The following is a 13,921-nucleotide window of genomic DNA, read 5'->3' as shown; positions in this document are numbered from 1 at the left end:
ACTTGCATTTAATATAGTAAAAAGGTTCCAAGGCACTTCACAGGAGTATTATCAGACATAATGTGACACTAAGCCACATAAGAAGATGTTAAACCAGGTGACCAAATGCTTTGTCAAAGAGGTAGGATTTAAGAAACATCCTAAAGGAGGAAAGAGGTGGTAGGTAAGGCAAAGAAGTTTAGGGAGGAAATTCCAAAAGTTAGGGTTCAGACAACCGAAGACACGCCACCAATAGTAGGGCAAAGTAAATCGGTGATGCACAAGAGGCCAGAATTAGAGGGATAGAGATTCAGAGGTTTTGCAGGGATGTAAGAGGTTACACAGATAGGGTGGGATTTGAACTCAGCTATGAGAATGGTATATTTAAGGCATTAGTCAATCAGGTGCTAATGTAGCTCAGTGAGCACACAGGTGATGGGTAAATGGAATTTGATGACAGCTAGGATACAAACAGCAGAGTTTTGGATGAGCTCAAGCTTAGAGAGACTGGAAGATGGGAGGGCACTGAAGAGTTGAGACTGGGAGGCAACAAAGACATAAATAAGGATTTCAGCAACAGACCAAACAAGAAGTGTGAATGTAAAGTTTTACACTATATGTACATTAATAGAATGCCAATAGAAAATTTTCACAGCTTGCGTAGCTCACAAGTAGCCATTTCTCTTTGCTGCTGAAAATTATACTACAAGGACGTCAATATGTTTGCTCCTTCAAATATAAATAAACTGCCACAAAATATAGTGCTAATCATGGTGTCAAAGAATTGTGTGCAGTTCCTCATCTCCCAAAAGAAATAACAGAATTAAGGCAAGCACCTGCAAGAATCCAATAATATAAGCATGCATTGCATAACTCAAATCTTCCAGATTCCATTGAGAAACATCCAAGTGTTTTACAGGATCCTGTTGTTATGTGTTAATATCCTTGAAACACAACCTTGGCTTCCATCAGTGAAACCTCCCTAGAACTGTATGAGACCTCACTGTAATATTATGGCAGCTTGCAATGCCACCATCTCTCGCTCTGCCAACAGCAAATCCACTGATCGCACGTTTGGATGGGGGTGGGCAATCCCGAGATCCTGGCTGCACCAACATTTGTACAAGTGGGATTAAACCCTGAAAGGGAAGGCAGCTGGTAGACAAGCTGCATAAGTGCACCTGAAGCCAGCTTAACCATCCAGTAAACCCAGTGCAGGGTGTTCAAATAGCCTATACACAGTTCGGTTCATTGAGGCACATCCACAAAACGTGGATGAAGAACAACAGAAACAAAGGTGATCTGCAGCCACAAAATCATTTCCCCAGCACCCCCCAACACCCACCCCCCCAAAAAAAAATAATTAAACCGGCCTCGCCTACCTTCAGATAATCGTTTTCGGATCGAAGCTCTTCTATTTCTTTTAAGAATTCCTCCTGGATGCTGTCAACGAATTCTTCGCTGAAGTCGGAGAAGGCCAGCGAGTTGCTGACGGGGAGCCGGCTCTCCAGCGACGGGGACTTGGCCCCGGACGCGGCGTCCGACTGCCCGCTGGCCGAAGCCAGGGAGCCGTCCTCCCCGGGCCAGGTCCGCTCGTCCAAGGTGTCGGGGGGCGTGGGGCAGCCCCCTCTCCCGTCCCGGGGCTCGGACTCGCTGGCCCCGCGGCCCGACTCGCTGTCGCCGGTGTCGGGCGAGAGCAGCTTGTTGTCCTCGGAGAGCTGCTCGGACGGGCAGTCGGAAAGCTCGGAGCTGCTGTCGGTGGCGGTGGGCGACAACTTGCCGAGAGCGAGAGCGGCGCCGGCGGAGGAGCCGCCGCCGCCCCGCTGGCTCTTCCTCTTGCCGGCGGCGCTGCCTTTCAGCCCGGCTGCTCCCCGCTCCGGCTTCTTACCCGCTCGGGAAGAGGAGGAAGAAGCAGCCGCTGCTGCCGCCGCCTTACTCGCTGGCATTTTCCCCAGCTTGATGTCCTTGAGAGCCGGGCTGTGCCGGGACAGCCGGCACTGGGCGAGCCCCTGCTTGGAGCCCGGGTTACATTTGGATTTCGCCACCGACCAGCCCCGGATCGCCTTGGGTCTGGCCGGGGAGGGAGCTCGGTGCAGCTTCTTCTTCTCCGCCGGCTGCGGAAGCTCCGGAGCTCCGTTCACCGCCTCCATCCCTCACCCATCTATCGACCTCGATGAACGGATTTATTTATTTATTTATTTATTTATTTTTTTGTTTGCTTAAAGGAACAAGACACAGCAGTCCTTGCCTCAGCCACGATATTCATCTCATCTCATCCCATCGCCACCGAGTCCTGGGGCGGACGCTGATCCATTCAACACGATTGCAAAAGGCTCGATCAGAATGCAAAGCGGCCGGGACGCCCCGTTTCCTCTAGTATTTTTGAAACATAAATACATGCATATATTTGGGATCTCTTCTTGTGTTTTCAGTGAAACACTCTCCCTGTTTAATGCGCCACTCTGCTTCTGGAAAATAGCATCATACACCGCCCAAAGCTCCTGATCCAGTGACGCATGCTACCCACTCAGAGCCAACTTGCTCCCCCCTTGCATCAGACGTCTTTCGCTGGAATTGCTGCTCACACACACGCACAACCCCTGTGAATTAGGTTTCCCGGTGCTCTTCGTTTTATCCACGTTTATTCCAATCATCTTTTCGTATCTCTTAAAAAAAATAACGTGTACAGTTGCATATGTTATGCTCTGAATTTATTTTTAGAATAAAGCAAGTGTTGTGAAGCTGGAATAAAGAGAAAAATGCACAACATTGGCTGAAAAGAAAGAGGAAAAAAACAACTCAAGGCTGGGGGAGTTTTTGCCAGAACCTTTACACATTAATGCGTTGTTTGTTTTAATTTGTGTGCTGTGAATTTACAACTTTTTCTGTTCTCACCCAATAGTGTTTTTATGAGAATTACATCCAGTCAGACAGCTGCTATAATAAAGATTCCAGCTAAAAGCCAAATGGCCCTAACCGCCTCCTCTTCACCATGGATGTCCAATCCCTCTACACCTCCATCCCTCACCAGGGTAGTCTGAGGGTTCTTTGCTTCTTCTTTGAACAGAGGCCCGAACAATCCCCATCCACCACCACTCTCTTCTGTCTGGCTGAACTTGTTCTCTCACTGAACAATTTCTCCTCTAACTTATCTCACTTCCTCCAAATAAAAAGTGTGGCTATAGGTACCCACATGGGTCCCAGTTATGCCTGCCTCTTTATGGGATATGTGGAACATTCCTTGTTCCAATCCTAATCAGGCCCCTTCCCACAACTCTTCTTTCGGTACATCGATGACTGTTTCGGTTCCTCTTCATCCTCTCGTCTGGACCTGGAAAAATTTATCAACTTTGCTTCCAATTTCCATCCCCCTCTTACGTTATAAATGTCATTACATTTTACTTCACTTTAGCTCTGAAGAAGAGTCATAAGGACTCAAAACTGTTTTCTTTTTCTCCACAGATGCTGCTAGACCTGCTGAGTTTTTCCAACATTTTCTGTTTGCGTTTATAATAAAGATTCCATTCAGAATGAGGTGAGGTGCACGTAATACAAATTGTATCCTTACTTTCGGCAGTAAATGGGTATACTTGATAATAAAAGAGATTCATTGGATTTGGTGCTCAGTTCCCCCCTCCCCCATGGAAAAGTGATTTGTGTTATATTATGGTTCCAGAAGCAACAGCAGCTTCCAGGTACCTTGTCCATTTGGCCATTTCTCATGTGCCTCTTTTGCTTTGGCCATTAGAGTGGTAACTCACATGGCTCATTGCCACCAGAACCAAAAGAAACGCCAACATATCAGTAAGTACTTCCCACAGGAGGATGGTACACAAATATATATATTCAAAACAGGATCTGATTATCTCTGTTAACAAAGCACAGTGTATCCAGCAGTATCTACTGGTTGCAGAAAGCTTCATGTGAACCAACGGACACCCTGTAATCCTATTCCAAACTCAATCATGCATGCATAGGCTTCAGAAGAGCAGCCAGTAGTAAGAATAGTACATCCCAAGGATTCTACCCACCGTGGACATGGTGGCTATTTTTTGTGTTCAAACCTTGATCGTGTGAACAAGTTGCTTAACCGACAGGGGTTAACACATCAGTCAAATCTGATCCTATGATCTGAGGTTCAAGCACTCCAACTTTCAGTTCTTAAGTAACAGATGTTCTTCTTCACCTTTATTTTTTATGGATTATTGGTATTACTGAGTAACATTTGCAACAGACATTATTCCAACTTTAGAATTAACCTCCAGAAACTCTCTAAATTGCCTGGTAGTTAACATAATGTTGCACTGCTGTTAGACAGAACTGTAGGCTGTGGTTCATACCAGTGGTTTCTCACACAAGGGCAATTCTAAACTATTATACCATTAGGGAAGAATGTAAAAAAAATGGTGAGCTGTATCTATTCTTGCATAGCGCCAGATGACAATGTTTTCCAAACATCTATCAATAAATATTTGAGGTAAACTTTAATTGATTTGGTCGCTGATTGTCTTTCCTCGCCTGTGGAAAAGTACCTCTCTGACTTGGAACTATATTGCCATTCCTTCACTGCCACTGGGTCAAAATCCTGGAACTCCCTTCGTAACAGCACTGTGGGTGTACCTACGCCACATTGACTGCAGTGGTTCAAAAAGGCAGCTCACTACCACCTTCTGAAGGGCAATTAGGAAGGGGAATAAAAATGCTGGCCAAGCCAATGGGATCCACATCCTGTGAAAGAATAAATTTTTAAAAATCTCTCGAAAGATTTCCCACTTCTAAAGCGATATCAGTAATTCATTGTGTGCTGGGTGATCTCCCTCCAAAGGCTTCCATTTTAAGAAATTGCCCTTTGCCATAACAGTTACTGTCAGTGCAACATACTTACTTTCAGACATGTCCATATTTTGACAGTTGAATTGAATAATGCTATGTACTTAATTAATAAAGTGAATGGTTTATTGCTATTTTGTCCTTTTTTATTTTGCACAGTATAGTATATTTCTCTGTAATAAACTAAATATTTGTCCTCCAGCAAATGCTGACATGAAATTCCTCATGCAAACTGATGTACCAGGTATTTGTTTGTATCCAATGATATATGGAGCCTTCAAACCAACTAATTACCATCAAGTTAATTATGAACTATTTGTGAGTTCAATGGCATTCCTAAAGTGATTTTTTTCCCCAAATCAAATATAGTGAGATGATGCAAACTTTATGTTAAATTAAGTTTCCTTTTTTGTTTTTAAGGAATTTTCATTATATTGCTCCTTTCAGGTGCTTATGCTGGGAATCAGTTATTTTAAAACTTGAGACACTGCTTTTATTCTTTCATAGGATGTGAACATTGCAGGCAGGGGCACCCGTAACTACTCTTGAGAAGGTGATGGTAAGCCGCGTTTGTGAACTGCTGCAGTCCATGTGCTGCAGGTACACCCACAGTGCTGTTAGGAAGGGAATTCCAGGCTGGAGTGTGGCGTGGAGGAGAACTTACAGGTGGCGGTGTTCCCATGTGTTTGCTGCCCTTGTCCTTGTAGATTGTGGAGTTTGCCGGTTTGGAAGGTGTTGTCAAAGAAGACTTAGTGAGTTGCTGCAGTGCATCTTCAATATAGTACGCACTGCATTGGTGGTGGAGAGAGTGAATGTTCAAGGCGGTGAATGGGGTGCCGACCAAGCTGCTTTGTCCTGGATGGTGCTAAGCTTCTTGAGTGTTGTTGGAGAGAAAACTAGAGAAAGATTCAAGTTCATGGTTAGGGCAGAGGGACTTTAAAGGAAGTTTGACCCGGTGGGCTAGTGGAAGGAAGGGACATGTCAGAGGCAGCTGATCAGATGGTCTTAAATTTATTATTGGAGATGAGGATGGAGCAGATAGGGGAGAGAGTTTTAAAAAGACGGTTTGCAGTAGAGAAAAGACATTGGGTGTTATCTTTACATTTCAGGATTATCCTATAATAATGAGCAGTTATAACAGATGAAAGCAATATCCATAATGCTTTATGTGATCCAACCGGATCTGAGAGTTGATGGCTGAACCAATTGCCTGCCATGTTCTTTCAAGTCTGTGTCCCTTAAACTTGAGGTATTGGAAATAAGAGGCATACTTAGGGAGCATCCAGGGTGAGAGAGAGTAATGGTTTTATTGGGGTCTGGGGAATCAAATGTGAAGGAGCTGGTGCAGTTAATCAAATCAGTAGCTATAGAAATGTTATGGCAGATGGAGGGCCAAAGTCTAGGCAGTTGGGATTTTGAAGGTGCTGTTCTAAGTAAATTGGGTGATAGATTTTCCAGGGATGGACACAGAAGAAGGCAGAGTTGAGGCATGGAAGGGAATGTTGGTTGAGCGTGAGACAAGCAAGTGATCAGAGATCTTATCTGTGATTGGTATGACGCACAAAAGGTTTCCTGTCATTTACTACATATCATTTACTCCCTGCATTTCCAAAATACTTTATATTTAAAGCGCTTAGAAATTTTTCTGAGATATGATAATACTCTATTTAAATGCAGGTCTTTCTTTTCTCTTCTGGCTGCATGAGGAATCCCATATGGTATTCTGCAGAGTAAATAATAAACTTCCATACAGAATATTTCCTTACACTCATGATACATATTGCCCAAATATTTATGCAGTTGCTGTTGGATGTCAACGTTTAAAAAAAGGTTTGGAAAATTAATGAGAAGAAGATCCCAACATTCATGAAAAACATAATAGCCCTTAAGTACATTAATTAACAGCAGTCCCTTTACAGACAGCACACTTATTCAAGGCAGTGGGATTATAGTATTTTAGACACAAGGATAAACTACTCATGAGCTCATAAACTATTTAAATGTTTAATTTGCCTTCAAATTTGGCAACAGAAAGACATTTTTAATAAAATTACATAATTATTTTCATCCTGTGTTTAGGAAGCTGGTCTACATCGGAGAACTTTATAATTATATTGACAGAATGCTTTGAGACATCTTTAAGCTGCGTTCTCTCCCTCAGTTGGTTTATCATCAACTTGAAAACTCCTGAAATGAGGTCATTGTTTTTTTCTCATCTTGTTTTTTTATACATAGAATGGAGAATTTTAAACATTATTTTTGTTAAGTGCTAATATACTTTTGAAACTGCAGCTTGTGTAAAAGAATAGATTATGATAATTATATTTTCACATACCACCTATAAAATTGCAAGGAGAGTATTAGAAGAGACTAAAGTAATCTCCATTTTGCTGGGTTCACTTATTTCTCCTTTCAGGGTAGTGCAAGGATTGTAATAGATAAGTCTTTATTAATAAAAAAAAGTTTGATTTTAACAGCGTAGGTGGATTTAAGAGGACACTAGATAAACACATGAGGGAGAAAGACATAGAAGGATATGCTGATGCGATTAGGTGGAGAAGGGTGGAAGGAGGCATGCGTCCAGAATAAACATGGGCATAGGCCTGTAAGACTGAGTGACCTGTTCCTGTGCTGTAAATACTATGCAATGCTATGTAATAGAAAAATAATAGATTCCTGTATCTTCTATTGTATTTTCAAGATAAGATAAGAGCACAAGAATGTGAAAAATAAGAGCAGGATTTGGGACCTCGAGCCTGCTTTGCTATTCATTACGGTGATGGCTGATCTGATTGTGGCCTTAACTCCATTTTCTTGTATGCCCTCCATAACCCCCGACTCCATGATAGATCAAAAGTCTGTCTATCTCAGCTGTGAATATATTCAATGACCCAGCCTCCACTCATCTTTAGGGTAGAAAATTCCAAAGATTAATGACCCTCCTAGAGAAGATATTCTTCCTCAAATCAATCTTAAATGGGAAAACCCCTTATTTTGAAACTGTGCCCCTTAGTTTTAGATTCCCCTCTCAAACTTCAATGAGTAGAGGCCCAACCAACTCAATCTTTCTTTGTAAGACAACCCTTCTTTCGAGGAATCAGCACCTCGTTAACATTCTCTGAGCTTCCCCAAGTATATCCCTCCTTCAATAAGGCGATCAAAACTGTGTGCACCAATGTCCTGTACAGTTAAAGCATGATTTTCCTACCTTATACTCCATATCCCTTGAAATTTTTAAAAATACTTTCTTGTTATGTGGTCATCACTGGCTAGGCAGAATTTATTGCCCATCTCTAATTGTCCTTGAGAAGGTCATGGTGAGTTGCCTTCTTGAACCGCTGCAGTCCATGTTATGTAAATACACCCATTTGTGCTGTTAGGGAGGGAGTTCCAGAATTTTAACCAAGCCAACATTCCATTTGCCTTCCTAATTACTTGCTGTACCTGCAAGCTAACATTTTGTGATTCATATATAAAGATATCCAGATTCCTCTGTACTGTAGCATTCTGCAGTCTCTCTCTTTTTAACTAATGTTATGCTTTTCTATTCTTCCTGCCAAAGTGAACAACCTCACATTTTCATCCATCAAACTCTAGCTGCCAATTTTTGCCCATTCATTTAACTTATCTGTACCCTTTTTCAGATTCTTTAACAGTGTATCTGCCTTCACTCAGAAGCCATTTTCATCATCAAAGTTTCTGAAAGACAACCTGTGGGATTTACAAATTTGAGGAAAAGGCCTAAACCTTTCAGAGTTCTTTGAAGAGGTCAAGTAACCTTTGGAGAGGTTCAGATACATCTTTGTGATTGTTAAGAGTACTCATGAATGCATAAAAAGTGGATAAGATCTTTGGAACTGTCAAGCTGTCAAATCATTTAAATCCCCAGCACTTTAAATGTTGAAGGAAAAAACAGCCACAATTAGTGCTTGCAACTTCAATGGATGTTTTTTGACATAGCCTGAGGGCTATCATTATAGTATTAGCGCTTATTGATTGCTTCCACAACCTATCGTTATCACAGTTGGGGATTGTAAATTCACAGTTTGATTGACAGCTCTAAATTAAGGGATTAGCAATCTTTGATCTGGGGTTATCAATAAAAAAATATGTTTTTATCAGGGTGTAAGTGCTTGAAGGAATTTAAATGTATTAAATGGACTTTATCAATTAGGGTGTTTTTTTTAATACATTGAAGTCTTTAATAGATTCTTAGAACTTTATTTTATCTCTTCTCAGCATGGCTCCTGAGGTCTGCTCATGGTGGGTATTGGTTGAGTTGGCATGCATGGTGCAAAGGCAAAGGGGGTCATGGGTTGGCATGAGTTAGCACTAAGCTGGCATTGAAAGGCCATGGGGATGGGTAGAGAGGCATAGGTTGGCATGGAGGGTATGAGTGGCCTTGGAGGGTGGGTGGGGGACATGAGCTGGCATGAGTTGGCATGGATGGGGGATGGGGAGTGTGTGCAGGGTGGTGAGGGCTTGTGAAGGGAGAGGGGTAGAGTTCCTTTCTGGTTAAATTATAACTGGAATGAAGTCCCAAAGCACAGAACCAGGCCACTTAAACAGCCCCTGTGCCTGCCTGTACACAGTTTCCAGGGGTGGCAGGCCTGACTGCAGTTAACCTTTGCCCCATGGAATGAAAATCCGAACATTTGGGGAAGCTTTTCCCGAGTCGGGTTTGGGGAGTCGGGAATTTTCCATTCCGCTGGGACATTTTCAGAATCTAGGAAATTTTGAAAGATCACAACCAATGCATCCCTTACTTCTTTTAGGACCTTAGGATGCATGCCTGTCTGGGGGATTGTCAGCCTTTAGTCCCATTTGTTTTCCTAGTATTTCTTCCCTAGTGATCATGATTGTTTTAAGTTCCTCCTTCCCTTTTACCCCTTGATTTACTACTGTTCATTGGATTTTTTTAGTGTATGCAGGTGGATTTGCTCAATATTTTGTTTTGCTTGTTTTTAAGGTGTACATTGAAAGTAGTGATGTGGATTTTTGTGTCTTTTACATTGTCAAAGTATAACCCTTGGCTGGATCAATGCTTGGATCTATGGGTTATCTCGCTCTATTGGCAAATAAGATTCTCTTTATCCTGGGACATTTGGTCTGCCATCAGATTTAACAGCTTATCTTCTTTCTGGCACATAAAGAGGAAGAACACGGTGGGAATGTAGCCAAGAACATGCAATATTGTGTATTCAGTACAGATTTATTGTCCTGAATTGGGATCTGCAAAGTAAAAGTTCTTTAATGCTGGCCTGTTACATTTTGCATTGTGTAGTTCAATGTGGGAGTTAGCCACACCGCCTTTATTCATGTTTGTGGATTGCAATCACTCAACTTGCTTATTTCCTTGAACTTGTTAATTATTTTATTTGCAACATTGTCTTGCATACAAGTACAGATTCATATAGTTGAAGTTAGAGGTGTCTCTTGATACTTGTAAATTCAAATACCAATTAATCAGTTTTGTTACTCCTTTCTTGACAATCATTTTGTCAAAATTCAATTCAGTTGGTTGCTACAACTTCCTTAATAATGGATTCCAGCATTTTCCTAATGACAGATGTTAGGCTAATTGGTTTATAGTTTCCTGTTTTCTGTCTCCCTCCTTTTTTGAATAAAGGTGTTACATTTGTGGTTTTACAATCTGTTGGAACCTTACAACCAAAACAAAACACAGCTAAAAGAGACCGTACTGAAGACAGAAACTGCATGACTTTATTCTGGTGGTTGCTACAAGCACAGAAAGGTTTGAACAGTATGATCTGAGTACAAACAGGCAAACCAGAGTTGTTCTCAGGTCTACTGTATGCTTCATCAGCCCTTGTTCAATATATGATGGTTTATTCTTTATTTTAATGTTTAGTAAACAAGAGCAAAGCTCTAATAAACAGTTCTACAGGTGGGAGCAGCAAAAATTAAAACTTTGCTACTCCTTGCAAGTCTTTTAGCTTAAAAAATGTTGAAGTGCAGTTACTCTTGCTTCCCTAGCAATATCGGAATTTTGAGATAAACACCAGCAAATTTTGCGGACAGTTTCAATTATGACCTTGTGGAAGACTGGCAGTTTAGGCCATATGGTTACAACGTTATGGACAATGAACACCAGCCAAAGTTACAAAAGTTCAGTATAAGTCTTTTTATTTGGATTCCAATTAGAGCTCAGTTCCTGTGAACTAGTTCCTGGCCCTTGCACTGCTAAGTTTGTTTTTGTTAGATTGGCAGCAGACTGATAGACTCAAGTGGATATATATGTCTGCCATGGTCTAAGAAAAAACATAAAGATTGGAAGTTGGCTCCTGGATGCTGGGCTTCAAGAATCCAAATTAAGAGATGATCAATTTAACAAAGGCTTTATCTATGGCCAAGAAAAGAATATTCTATCACTTGGCAGGTCTGTGTTTAATTTTAAAAAAAATGATGTTTGCTACACAACAAGTAGCACCAAATCTCCTTGAGCATTTTTACTTGTCATCGTTTTTAGCCACTTTCATAACCTGCCTTTCACAACATTGCTCAATTGTGATTCCCAAGCTTAGGAGCTGAATCCTGAACAAAGCTTAACATTCTCACAAAAGAGAGGGAAATGCACAAAATCAAGGTTAAGATTTCTTGGCAGTTACCCAATTAATTCTTGATTCCAAAGATGTCACACCATGGGAGATAATATGTTATTTGTTCGCTCACCTTAACAAAAATTTAGTGAGAGTACGAAGCAAACAGTGGAAAGGGTACGCTTTGGCTGTGATCTTCTAACCTTTTTTTTGCGGTCCAACTGCAAGACAAAGGTGGTCAGGGCTAGAAAAATGCCCCTGACACTAGCTGATTTTTGGCCTCGGGGTCATTGAAGTGAAGTGACAGTGACTGTCCTTGACATCAAGGAAGCCATAAGACCATAAGATGTAGGAGCAGAAGTACGCCATTCAGCCCGTTGAGTCTGCTCCGCCATTCAATGAAATCATGGCTAATCTGATAATCCTCAACTCTACTTTCCCGCCTTGTCCCCATAACTATTGATTCCCTTACTGATTAAAAATCTGTCTATCTCAACCTTGAATATACCTAACAACCAAGACTCTACAACCCTCTGCAGTAAAGAATTCCTCAGATTGACTACCCTCTGGGAGAAGAAATTTCTCCTCATCTCTGTTTTATATCAATGCTCCCTTATTCTGAGATTATGCCCTCTGGTCCTAGACTGTCCCACAAGGGGAAACTCTCTCAGCATCTACACTGTCAAGCCCCCTAAGAATTTTATATGTTTCAATAAGGTCGCCTCTCATTCTTCTAAATTCCAATGAGTCCAGGCCTGACCTACTCAATCTCTCCTCATAAGAAAATCCCTCCATACCCGGGATGAACCTAGTGAATCTTCCCTGTGCTACCTCCAATGCCAGTATATCTTTCCTTAGATAAAGGGACCAAAAATGTTCACAGTATTCTAGGTGTGGTCTAACTAGAGCCTTGGATAGTTTTAGCAAGACTTCCTTATTTTTATACTCCATTCCCTTTGAAATAAAAGCTAATATTCCACTTGGCCTCCTTATTGCCTGTTGAACTTGTATGTTAGCTTTTTGGGATTCATGCACAAGGACTCCCAAATCCCTCTGTGCTGCAGCCTTCTGCAGTCTTTCTCCATTTAAATAATATTCAGTTCCTCTATTCTTCCTGCCAAGGTGCATAACCTCACATTTTCCCACATTATATTCCATCTGCCAAGTTTTTGTCCACTCACTTAATCTGTCTATATCCTGTAGACTCCTTGGGTCATTCTCACCATTTACCTTCCCACCTATTTTTGTGTCATCTGCAAACTTGGCAATAGTACATTCACTTCCCTCATCTAAGTCATCAATATATATTGTAAATAATTGAGGCTTTGGTACTGATCCCTGTGGCACTCCACTAGTTACAGGTTGCCATCCCAAAAATGCCCCCCTTATCCCAAATCTCGGTCTTCTATTAGTTAGCCAATCCTCTATACATGCTAATATACTACCCCCAACACCATTGGCTCATCTTATTAAGTAGCCTTATGTGGGATACCTTATTGAACGCCTTTTGGAAATCCAAATATAATACATCTACTGGTTCCCCTTTATCTATCCTGCTTGTTACCTCCTTAAAGGAATTCTACTAACTTTGTTAGGCGTGATTTTCCTTTCATGAAGCCATGCTGACTCTGCTTGATTAGATTATGTTTTTCTAAATATTCTGTTATTACATCCTTTATAATAGACTCCAACATTTTCCCAATGACAGATGCTAAGCTAACTGGCCTAACTGACCTGTTTTTTGTCTCTCCCCCTTTTTGAATAAGAGTGTTACATTGGCCGGTCTCCAATCCTCCTGGACTTTTCCAGAATCTAGGGATTCTTGGAAGATTACTACCAGCACATCCACTATCTCTGTAGTTACTTGCTTTAATATCCTAGGTTGCAACCCATCAGGTCCTGAGACTTATCTGCCTTTAGTCCTATTAGTTTCCCTAGTACTTTTTCTCTAGTGATAGTTATTGTATTTATTTCCTCTCCTGCTTTTGCCCCTTGATTATTTTGTATTTTTGGAATGCTATTAGTATCTTCTATCGTGAAGACTGAAGCAAGGTATTTATTCAACTCCTCTTCTATTTTCTGGTTCCCCATTATTATTTCCCCAGCCTCATTCTCTAAGGGGCCTATGTTCACTTTGGCCTCCCTCTTTCTTTTTATATATTTAAAGAAGCTCTTACTGTCTGTTTTTTTTATTATTTGCTAGCTTACCCCCAAAGTTTATTTTCTCCCTCTTTATTTTTTTTTGGTCATGTTTTGTTGGTTTTTAAAACTTTCCCAATCCTCTGACTTACCACTAATCCTTGCCACATTGTATGTTTTTTCTTTCAATTTGATACTGTCCTTAACTTCCTTGGTTAACCATGGTTAATTTATCCCCTTCCTTGAATCCTTCTTCCTCACTGGGATATGTCTTTGTTGAGAGTCATGAACTATTTTCTTAAACATCTGCCATTGTTCATCAACCATCTTTTCTGCTAAACTCCTTTTCCAGTTCACTCCAGCCATCTCTGCCCTCACTCCATTGTAATTACCCTTATTTATATTTAGCACAG

The 13,921-nt window shown here is 41.2% G+C and overlaps 1 protein-coding gene across 4 annotated transcripts in view; it reads right to left on the bottom strand.

The window, feature by feature from the left end:
- LOC121286821 (protein SOGA1-like) overlaps window positions 1-2,527 on the bottom strand; it is a 111,467-nt gene extending 108,940 nt beyond the window's left edge. For 2 of the 4 annotated variants that reach the window (XM_041203877.1, XM_041203879.1), the window contains exon 1: window positions 1,362-2,527. In XM_041203877.1, the coding sequence (XP_041059811.1) occupies window positions 1,362-2,129 (768 nt within the window). In that variant the 5' untranslated portion in view covers window positions 2,130-2,527. The remainder of the gene's footprint in view (window positions 1-1,361) is intronic. The other 2 variants (XM_041203876.1, XM_041203878.1) reach the window with 1 other exon arrangement.
- Between the last annotated feature and the right edge of the window lie 11,394 nt (window positions 2,528-13,921).

This window comes from Carcharodon carcharias, chromosome 14, assembly GCF_017639515.1.
Source record: "Carcharodon carcharias isolate sCarCar2 chromosome 14, sCarCar2.pri, whole genome shotgun sequence".
Taxonomy (NCBI): Eukaryota; Metazoa; Chordata; class Chondrichthyes; order Lamniformes; family Lamnidae; genus Carcharodon; species Carcharodon carcharias.
The sequence above is the reverse complement of the archived record's forward strand: the minus strand, read 5'-3'. Positions and strand labels throughout refer to the sequence as shown.